Source organism: Notolepis coatsorum (genome assembly GCF_963971535.1).
Source record: "Notolepis coatsorum genome assembly, chromosome: 5".
Lineage (NCBI taxonomy): Eukaryota > Metazoa > Chordata > Actinopteri > Aulopiformes > Paralepididae > Notolepis > Notolepis coatsorum.
The window spans coordinates 129,601,336-129,613,004 of NC_140169.1; the positions used below are offsets into that span (position 1 = coordinate 129,601,336).

The 11,669-nt window shown below is 42.3% G+C and overlaps 1 protein-coding gene across 1 annotated transcript; it reads right to left on the reverse strand.

Moving 5' to 3' along the window:
- Positions 1-1,146: 1,146 nt before the first annotated feature.
- rrm2 (ribonucleotide reductase M2 polypeptide) lies at positions 1,147-9,081 on the reverse strand. The gene is made up of 10 exons (XM_084313829.1): positions 8,828-9,081; positions 8,480-8,548; positions 8,065-8,208; positions 7,861-7,977; positions 7,620-7,753; positions 7,020-7,114; positions 3,345-3,478; positions 2,607-2,711; positions 2,395-2,508; positions 1,147-1,647 (listed from the first exon to the last, which is right to left on the reverse strand). Exons 1-10 carry the CDS (start codon positions 8,924-8,926, stop codon positions 1,495-1,497), a joined length of 1,164 nt encoding a protein of 387 aa, XP_084169955.1. The 5' UTR covers positions 8,927-9,081; the 3' UTR covers positions 1,147-1,494.
- Between the last annotated feature and the right edge of the window lie 2,588 nt (positions 9,082-11,669).

Here is an 11,669-nt window from a genome sequence, read left to right on the forward strand (position 1 = left end):
CTCTAATTGGGCTAACGTCTAGTGAAGGAGTGATTTTTTTCCAAGAGACTTCCTGGAACACCCATAAGATTCCCTGGACTCCACATAGAGAACCACTGCCTTAGAAGATGCTACTGATGACTATGCATTTAAAGCCCCAATCTTTAAATATATATACACACACAATGGCATGTTTACATTCAAGAGCCCGTCTAAAGATAGAAAATAAGCTATTGGTATTATGAACCAGAATACATCAGTTTACACAATAGAGGCCTTGAAGTAGTGTACGTAATATTTGTTGTCCTTCCAAAGAGTATTTCTTAAGCCTCCATTTCAAAATGTTACCCGTTGTGTACTATTAATCATTTTCCCAGAGCCTAGTCAATCAACTGGAGTCATTTACATTAGGCACACTATATATTACACACTATTTTCCACAAGTAGTGGACCTCACCTACCGTCGACTGGTTAGTGCACAAAATGAACATTGGCAAGTGGGGACGCACCACTATGCTTGGCACAGGACCAAAGCTTATTGAAACAAGGCAGTACTCATGGGGACCCACCACAAACAGGGCAACATCAAGGAAAGCCACTTTTAGGTGACAAGTTCAATTCATGCTAAAACCGGTTGACATTGACCAGCAGCTCTTGAAATTAAATTGTTCCTTGCGTAATGCACTTGCCGTTTAACATTGACCACCCATTATTCAACAGTAAACTATAAAAGTCAGCCGTCCTTTGTTGACCCTCATTGCAGTCAGAGGCCCTTACTTCGACAGTCAAGTCTCCAACTACACACCCACAAGACCCCTACGCTCTGCATCTACTGGCAGTCTCATCAGACCCACTCCCATCAGAGCTCCGGGAGGGTCATCAAAAAGAAGCCGCCTATTCAGTCCTTGCCCCACATGGTGGTACGAACTGCCCACCACTTAGGACATCCGAAACCCGTCCAATCTTTGTTTCGCCATCGACTAAAGACTCACGTCTTCAAACATTATCTAAAATTTAATGTAACCCTAACTAAGCTTGTCATGCACCGTCCTAATATACTAACCTACACTGTAGCACTGTGCCCTTCCAGATGACAGAACTTTTAAGTCGCTTTGATAAGAGTCTGCTAAATGAAAATGTAAATAAATTAAGACAAAGTTGTATACGTTAATAACTTTTATTAGAAAACCTTTTATCATACACCAGTTACAAATATGTACACAGCTAGGACTAATAAAAATACAACTAAAAAAGTACTGCATCCTGGATTTTAATATCATTCACAAACCCTAGATAAAAACAATTAAATTAATGTACAGGCATCATAAAAGCCAGGGTCGCGTTGCAGTTAAAGTGGGTTGTGAAAAGTCACTGGTGTCTGGAAATCAGACTATTGACAATTCTTGTGGAGCAAGTTATGAGGGACGCCCGTCCAGTAGAATGACACAAGACGGTTTCCTCTTCAAGTGTTTTTAACCAAGTGTTTCAGTGTCCAAGTGCCCTTTTTCAGGAGGCTTAAAAGTCAGCGTCCAGTCTGAAGGTGTTGTCAGTGGTCCCAGACATGACCCCCATCTTCTGATACTCGCCCACCTTCTTCTCAAAGAAGTTAGTCTTTCCTTCAAGGGAGATGTTCTCCATGAAGTCGAAAGGATTCTCCACTTTGTAGATCTGCACAAGCGGGGAAACATTGAGAATTGGTTAAAATAATTGGTAAAAGCCTAAATCTCACACATCTCCACTTGGCCGGTTGTAGTAGGAAAGGTGCAGCACAAGCAAACATGCTTTGCAATGCATTGTGCGTCAATGGGAGATGTGCCATTATAGCATAACAAGGGAATAGCTTGAGCCCAAGTTTATTTCCTTGTCAGGCATTGTATTAGCAATCGCTGCAACAGAAAACACAGCATAGGCGAAGGGGTCCTTTATCCCTTTCCCTACAGAAGGTTAACCTTTCACTACCACACTAGACTTAATGGTCTGTATGTGGTAGTGAAAGGGTTAACCTTCTGTAGCGTGGTAGTGAGTGAGTTAAATAAACATGGGCCACATTTAGAATGTTTGTTGTCCAGTTTGATCGGCCCTTTAATTAATCAACTTTGTTTTGAACAAACTCCTGCCACAAACTGGGGAGGTCTCCCACTAGACTTGACATCGTTCTTAAGGCCAGGTTAAATGTAATTTTTTTTCTCAGGCGTGCTCAGGCGGGCGTCTTTATCATGTTGGCACTCCTCGACCAGTTGACCACACGCCCACTGGCCGAGTATCTGTGCCAACACTCAGCTCCCATGATCAGCTGAGGTCCGTACCCCTGCGCTGTCTCATCACTGCAAGCCTGTTTCGTATTAGCGAGACCCTGTGGTGGTAATTATACAAAACAAGAATGTGGCCAATCAAAATCAACCACGTCACGTTTACCTTGTTGAAGCCAAGCTCCAGCATCAGCCTGTCAGCCACAAACTCGATGTATTGCTTCATGAGGTCACAGTTCATGCCGATCAGCCTCACAGGCAGTGCTTCCGTCAGGAACTCCTGATTAGTTAGAAAGGGGGAAAATGGATCAATCTTTGACTTGAGGGGGGGGTAGTGAAATTAAACAGATGACCAAAAACAATCATAGATGAACAAACCTGTTCGATCTGTACGGCGTTCCTGATGAGCTTGGTCACGTCCTCCTTTGAGGGCTTGTTCACCAGGTGCTTGAACATCAGGCAGGCGAAGTCACAGTGCAGACCCTGGAGACCAGACGACAAAGTGACATCAGAACTCAGAGAAGTGTTTGCAGTGGTTACAGCATCTGCTCCCATAAAGAGATGCTGAAGAAATTTGTTTTTATATTCCGTTGTAGAAGCAAAGCGCTGATAAGAACGGCTCACCATTTAATAAATACATAACAGGGATGGGCATAGATCTTTCAAATAGTAATTACGAATAGTGTATGTGAATATTGTTTTGCCTCAAAAATACAGTGTAATGTATCGAGATGGGGCCAAAGTAACTGTACGAACTAGCCAGGTAGCATAAGTCTGTAAAGAGCTGAGAGAACAGAAAAGTATTTGAATAGTTCCCAGTGACAGTACTTGAGTTTTGCCCATACTTAATACATAACTTTAGCCATGTTAAACTATGAATTTGTTTAAACGTTGTTTTTTCCCCAGGCGTGCTCAGGCGGGCGTCTTTATCATGTTGGCACTCCTCGATCAGTTGACCACACGCCCACTGGCCGAGTATCTGTGCCAACACTCAGCTCCCATGATCAGCTGAGGTCCGTACCCCTGCGCTGTCTCATCACCGCAAGCCTGTTCTGTATTAGCGAGGCCGAGACCTGTGGCTATAAAGTAAATCCGTAGTGTACAGACAACACTTACCTCATCTCTGCTGATCAGCTCGTTGGAGAAAGTCAGGCCAGGCATGAGACCCCTCTTCTTCAACCAGAAAATAGAAGCGAAGGAGCCGGAGAAAAAGATCCCCTCAACAGCCGCAAAGGCAACCACGCGTTCTCCTGGAATATACAAACAAGGTCAGTTATTAATCAAGAGAACAGATAAACATGCAATGAACGTGTTGTGGAATATCCTAAATGGGCCAAACAGTGAAGCTGTAGGAATTCAGATTAAACAATTTGTATATATATAAAAGTTGTGGCCACAAAGCTCAGTTTACAATCAGACACACGGCCGACCAGAAAGTGAGAAAGAGCTCTGGTCAGAACTTAGCATAAATACATAATCGACATGACATACTAGTTGACAGGGGCGTATCTCCCGCGGGGGACATTGGAATGTGTCCCCCGCATTTTTTCAGAATGCAGTTATGTCCCCCCCCCTTCTGACTACCTGTCCTATTATTATGCAAAGAGGAGTAGATGGGGGGGGGGGGGGGTCGCATTCTTGCCCTTGCCTAGAGCTAAACCAGCAGCAGTGACGACACCAGCAGTGTGTGTGTAGTGGTGCGTTCCTGAAATCAACTGGGATTGCACTCGCTATTTGCATATCAATAGCGCCGGTCGTCAGGCGTGTTAAATACGACCGGCGCTATTGATATGCAAATAGCGAGTACTTATCTGGGCAGTGAACAGTGATGTACCTGAACGCGTTCAATGAACCATCGTTCATGAACGCGTTCGTATTTTGGGCGAACGTGAACTGAACGTACTGATTATCCGCTAAATGAACGTAATTGAGAACGCGTTCATTCTCAGCGCTGTGTAACGGAGTTCAAAAGTGCGTTCATTCTCAGCACTCTGTTATAACGGCGTTCAAAGATGTGCCAGATTTCATATGTATTTCAGCCGAAAACCCAGTTAAAATACACCGTAAACAGGCTTTAAAATTATGTGGAAAACCAACCGATCTGGCAACGCGCCTGTCAACCCCTGCTACGTCATCACTCATCACAACAACAGCTGAATCTGCGTCTGCGAGCAGAAGCTGAGCAGCACTCGCTCAGATAACTCTACCTCTTGACATCGGTGCTTGGGGATTTAAAATAGTTTAACGTTAAAGTCAGTACTGACTCAGACGGAAACAATCTAACGTTTGTCTGTAAACTTTGTCCACCCGGTTTGAAGAAGCAAGTCCCCACATCAACGCGACCGCGACGACGTCGACAGCAACATTGAGAATATGCAAAATATGTTCGAAATGTCAAACAGACCTGGGTACCTACAGGCTAGTCTATCACTACTTTTGGGAATCTTAAGTGTTTATCCAGGTTCTGGGGCCAAGTGATTGAACACTTTAGACTCGACGTGACCAAACCCGATTTGATCCGGTGAGAAACAAGTGCCAGAAAAGGAACAATTGTCTTGCTCTTCAGAAAATCGAAAAAAAATCGAAATCTGTTTTTTTTTTACATCTTTGAAATGTCAATAATGTGTTCTCTTATTTGCAAACTTCAATACTGTGGAAAAACTACAGGTGAGGGGATTTACGTGTGGGTCTGTCAGCTTAACAGGTACTTAAGAGGTGTTGAAACACACAAAGCCAAACGCTCTCCTTTCTTAGCAGGGAGAAGAACAATGTTTATACACTTTATCTTAATGTTATAAGTTATAGCAACGCAACAAACGCAGTGTCCTGTCCATATAAAAAAGATTAAAAAAAACGCGAGTCCGCGCGGGTGTATTGTCATTAAATTAAACAACATTAAAACACATTTAGAATGTCACGAATTTGATGAGCGAACGAATTTAATTCGAGTGAATTTATTGCAACCTAATGGTATAAGAAGTAAATTCATTCAATAGGGAAACTCAAAGAAAACAACAAACAAGTTATTATTATTATAGGACGCGTTGGTTGTTGTTGTAGACGAACGTGCGCTGGCAATTCATTTGATGACAAGACAAACGTCTTTCTGGGTCTGCATCCCCTTAACAAGTGTGTATTGAGCTGTACTGTATTATTGCAACTTGGCTTGAATCCGCAGCAATAAGCCAGATAAACAAAATTGTATTAACGCGCCTCGTTAAATCCTCCGCCGTTTCCTCTCTCTCAGTGCTCCACTGTCCGGCTGGCTGCTCTGCCTGTCTGTCTGGCTACTCTGATCCAATCACATTCAGCGTTTCTCCCCCCCCACCCACAGTCTGCGAATCAGAGCAGAGTAGGGCGGGTTCTCACGGAATGGAAAGTCTCTTTGCTTGTGAAGAGTGGCAGAAACCTTTCACTACCACACTACAGAAGGTTAACCCTTTCACTGCCACACTACAGAAGGTTAACTTGATTGAAAACTTTATTAACAGATTGCAGAATGGGTACAATACAGTACAGCTCAATACACACAATTGTTAAGGGGATGCAGACCAGAGAAAGACTTTCATCTTGTTTACATCAGGATCCCCCATTTTCAATTCATCATAGAAAATAATGTTATGAATGCCCGAAAACATTTGTGATGTCACAGTATGATGTCATAATCAAACATTCTAGAACATTTGTGTATCTATTCAACAATTCTCACAGCTACAGAAGGTTAACCCTTTCACTGCCACACTACAGAAGGTTAACCTTTAAATCTAAATGCTTATTGATGTAGCCTTTCCTTCAGCCAATACCTTGACCCCCAACATTACATGGCTTATGTGAGGCTTCCAACAAACCTTTCACTACCACACTACAGAAGGTTAACCCTTTCACTGCCACACTACAGAAGGTTAACCTTTCCTTATAATACATTTACATTTAGTAATTTAGCTTTTAGACTTACAAGGCAAATACTTCAAGACAGAGTCATTGCCATAACAAAAGAGCCTGATGCAAGGTGTTAATGTCCCCAGAGAGAGGGGGGCCATGGAATACAATGCATTCTGGGTAGGGTTGTAGTTGATTAAATCACAGGTGTGAACCTCTCCACAAGTTCGAAGACCATTCATCTCTGAATGCGTTTACTGATATCTCCATGATTCATAGGATGTAGCTTGAAAAATATCCCACCAAAATGTTCAAGTGATGGCTTATTTTTAAGGTATGAATCTGTACTTTCACAATATGTAAAAAAAAAAAAATCCCTCAACATGACCCTGAAGTCCATACCTGGTCACATATTGCAGAATGGGTACAGTATAGAACAGCTCAGTCATGAATTGAAAATGGGGGACCCTGATGTAAACAAGACAAAAGTCTTTCTCTGGTCTGCATCCCCTTAACAATTGTATGTATTGAGCTGTACTGTATCAGGGTCCCCCATTTTCAATTAATCAGGACATACATGACATACAGATAGACAGTACTGCTACATCTATACATTTATGACATACCAGATTTGCAAATACAGTACTGTTTGTGATACAAAAAATGCGGTATTGCACCCCTGGTATTTAAAAAAAATCTAGGTAGAGAGGGGGGGCCCCCTAACCCCCCCCCCAGCGACGTCACTCGCCACGTCCACAAATCTGTCCCCCGCACACCTGGAGAGAGTTACGCCACTGCTAGTTGAGCATATTAACTAGTCGTAGTCAAGGCTGTAAGACATATAATCTGTATTTTAACACAGATCTATAGACATGATACAACTGTTATAGACAAGATGGTGACCAGACATACCAAATGATGCTTTCTTGTTGCCAATCCAATTCAGTGCCCAATCAGCCTTCTTCTTGACACATGGGAGGGTTTCAATGGCGTTGAAGAGGTAATCCCTGTGCAAGAAAAAGAAAACGGATAAACATATTTGGAAGCAAGTGATAAACATGGGCCCCATTTAGAATGTTTGTCGTCAAGTTTGATCTGTCCTTTAGTTTTGAACTCCTGCCACAAACTGGGGAGGTCTCCCACTAGATTTGACATTGTTGTTTAAGGCCATGTTAAATGTCATTTTTTTCAGGCGTGCTCAGGCGGGCGTCTTTATCATGTTGGCACTCCTCGATCAGTTGACCACACGCCCACTGGCCGAGTATCTGTGCCAACACTCAGCTCCCATGATCAGCTGAGGTCCGTACCCCTGCGCTGTCTCATCACTGCAAGCCTGTTTCGTATTAGCGAATAATAAGTAAGGGGCGATGGAAACACTAATTCTCACGAATCTCGATCATTAGTAGTCTATATCGCCTTAGTATCCCCCGTCACTGGTTGGCATTCGGATTCCCCATAGTCATCCATGGTCCTGTATGCCAGCAGTCATCTAAATATTGTGACAGAACTCACCTCTCTTTGGGGTCCTTGATGTACGTGTCGATGAGCAGGCTGTACATCTCTGAGTGGATGTTTTCCATGGCGATCTGGAAGCCATAGAAGCACCGTGCCTCCGTCACTTGTACTTCCTGTGTGAAGCGCTCCACCTAGTGGTGAAAGAAAAACTAGGTCAACTGGTTGGTTGGGTTTTTATTTGCAGTGGTATTGGAAACAGTAATGGTGGTGGTGGAACTGGGGTTATGTAGGAACTCACCAAGTTCTCATTGACAATCCCATCACTGGCAGCGAAAAAAGCCAAAACGTGGGAAATGAAATATCTCTCCTCATCCTTCAGAGACTCCCAGTGCTGCTGGTCCTTTGAGAGATCAACCTGGTGAAAAATAAGAGATTAGTCATTTCATTTATAAGAAGCAGCTTCTTCCTTTGTACAATATACCTCGGTGGACATTAGGCCTACCTCCTCAGCAGTCCAGAACGACGCCTCGGCTTTCTTGTACATTTGCCAGATGTCATGGTACTTAATTGGGAAAATGACAAAGCGCCTTGGGTTGTCTCTCAGGAGTGGCTCGTCCTCTGTGCCCTTTGACGTTTTGGGTTTCGCCTGATGATTTGAAGGAATAATTGTCAATCACACAATCCTCGAGTCGAGTGGTTAACGTCCAGTGCTACTTTAAGTTGCTAGTCGTACCGGCTCTAACTTAGTAGGCCCGGATGTTTGGAAAAATAGTTGGCGCCATTTGGTTCGATTGCAGATCATTTGTTTGGCGCCACAGCATCCGAATATATGACTCGAAACGAGCTCACTTTTAAAATAGTTTGTCATATACATCATTACTAATTAATACTACTAGATATAAGTGAAAGTTACTCACCTCTGCGTCATCAAATATTTTACGCGCCGTTTTCGATGCCAATATCCGGGTGGTGTTCATACTGGGGGGCTAGAAACAAACAAAAGTTTGTCAGGTAGGTAGTTTTATTTAGTCAAACATACAGATCACATGAGTAATTACTTTGTGAGGGATAGAAACGAAAAGTGCAGGACTTATTTCCATCGTTGTCAATCTGCAAACTCGTAACTGATCTCATTGCCGCCAGTGTACAAAAACAACTAACCTAAAATGTGTTAGATGTCATCTGAGGAAACTAAACCACAGTTGCTTGGCATACGTTACGTTACATTAATATGACTTAACCAACAGCAACATTTAGTAACTTACCGTGTTTTCTTTGTCGACAACAGGGTCAAGTGAGATTTCACCCATTTGAGTAGTGATGGCGTTTTCGTTCTTTTTGGAAAGAGGCGAGCGGGCGAACATCTTCTTGGATATAGTTAGTTACGTTTAAAACGACAGATTAAAAAAGTCTGATAAATTAACAGTAAAAGAAAGCAAAGTAAAATAAAAATTAAGCTAGCTACTAGTACAACTAAGCAGCACTAGACAGACGGGCGCTGGAACTAAAGTGTGGAGCAGCAGCTGTGGGTTCTGCTTTTTATTGGAACCTTGGCGCGCTCGAGCCACCAGCCAATAGCAGCCGAGCTTTTGTTGGATATTTGAGGCACGAGCGCCCACTCGCTCACGTGACTCACTTCGAGATCGCGGGATTTTCGAAACGCTTTGTGTCCCGCGGGGGGAGGAGTTACACAACTCGTCACGTTTGTGTTTAAACCCCAACAAAACGCGCGTGAATGTAACAAATGTAATGTCACCAACACATCTAGAGACAAATATAAGACATAATACGCCTATATAGCTTGACATATTATTAGTATAGCTATCGCTAAAAATAATATAGGTTATTACGTTATCACTATGAATTGAAAACGGGGGACCCTGATGTAAACAAGACGAACGTATTTCTCTGGTCTGCATCCCCCTAACAATTGTGTGTATTGAGCTGTACTGTATTGTACCCATTCTGCAATCTGTTAAATAAAGTTTTCATTCATTTCATTGAACGTTATGTCGAGGGCATTGCGTTTCAAGGGTTTGATATCGAATATGATTGTTGCTACCACTGCGTCGATAGAATCATGATTATTTCCACATCGAGTGAATATAATAATTGTATGGCCAAAAGAAACGTTGGTGATTATCCATGTAAACATATAGCAGGAAAATGCCTGTGGCAATTAGGTGCCTTTCCCGCCGCCGCGCTTTGTGTTGTGATGACAAACTAACTTAACTAGCGCCAATTTCCTATGCTATAAATAGAAAACCGATAATACTATAGTTGATGCTACTGCTAAGCAATGTGGTAGTAGTTATAGGTTGTAATGTTTTCTCTGACACTCCAATCATAAGAAAGGTAAATAAATGGACATGGATTCAATTTTAAGGAATTAATGGTGGCGTATTTATCTTCTACGAATAGGAAGCAACACGCTGTCAGCTGTTTCCGTTGTATTACAACAAAGAGAGACACTTCAAAGAGGCTGCCCCTGAGCGGCAGCGAAGAGCACAAATAACAAGACACTCCACCTACCGGTGGGATGAACTTTTGAATGAATTTATATGTTAATATAATAAACACAACAAATAGTACAACATACAAGAAAGTAAAGAAACAATTATGTAAATAGCCAGGGCTTTTCTCACACACAAAAATATAGCTACCAGTGTATGTGTACACTATGTGTATACATATACAGTATATATAATATATGTCAGATCAAGTTATATTAATAAAAATAGGTAACACACTTTACAGCATCTTTATTATGTTGCCTATCTGAAGGTGAAGTAGTAGTTGTCTAAGTCTGATAAGAAAATGTTGAAGGGTTTGTTATCAGCGGTCGTCAACCTGCGGTCTCTGGGCCCTTCTCGGCCCTCTGCCGCGGATGTTGTCTCCTCCTCCACCATCGTCTTGGAATGGGTGCCACTATCAGACATCTTGATGTAATGCCAGGATGTTCGATGTTCTAGAATGTTCCGGAAGGTTGTGGATGTTCGATGTTCTAGAATGTTCCGGAAGGTTGTGGATGTTCGATGTTCTAGACTTACTGTAGTGCTGCTACTGAAGAGCCATTGTGGTGCATCCAAGTTTTACTGTAACTGCCCCTCTTGCAATGATGACGCAACCCGTCTTTGATATTTACTGATTGGCTTTATTTCCGTTCGAAGAGAACATCTTTATTCCGAACCGTAAAACTGTGAAAACATACATGAAATACAATAAATCACTGATCAAACCATAACAACATACGTACATATTATCTCTGCTTGTATAGGCGTGGCACCGGTCCTTGCAAGGTTGGTTGTATAACCCACTGAACTTAACCTACAAGCACATTACGGCCCCAAACGTACCTTGTTGACTGCATGCAATATGAGAGGAAAGTTAAGAGCTCTGGTGTCAATGTGGCTTGTCCGATGGTCGTGGAGGAGTGAAGGAACGAACCTTATAGTGTCTCTATTTATACCCTATGGCCGGGGCCTACTATGACATCACCGCTATGACATCACAATGTTCCAGAACGTTCTAGCCTGTTCTAACCTGGACTACTATGACATCACCGCTATGACATCACAATGTTCCAGAACGTTCTAGCCTGTTCTAACCGGTCCTACTATGACATCACACTGCAGCTAACTGGAATTACACTATGACACTCCTGCAGTTACACATTTTATTTGATGAAATATTTACCTAGCAGAATAAACACGTTCAAAATACATTTGTGATTTTAAGAAGCATGTTAATAATTAGTTAATAAACTCATGCCTGGCATTAGAACTGGAGTTGGTCCCCAGGTGCCAGGCTGCTGGGGCTGCTCTCTGCTCCTAAATAGTCAGGATTAAGTGCAGAGGACAAATTCCTGCTATATATGTGAACAAAAGATTTTTTTTCTTCTAATCATAACATGTAATTGATTGAAAATTGTAATGAACAGATTGCAGAATGGGTACAGTACAATACAGCTCAATACACACAATTGTTAAGGGGGATGCAGACCAGAGAAAGACTTTCGTCTTGTTTACATCAGGGTCCCCCATTTTCAATTCATAATGACATTTATGAATACAATACAACATACAGATATACAGATATATGAATCTA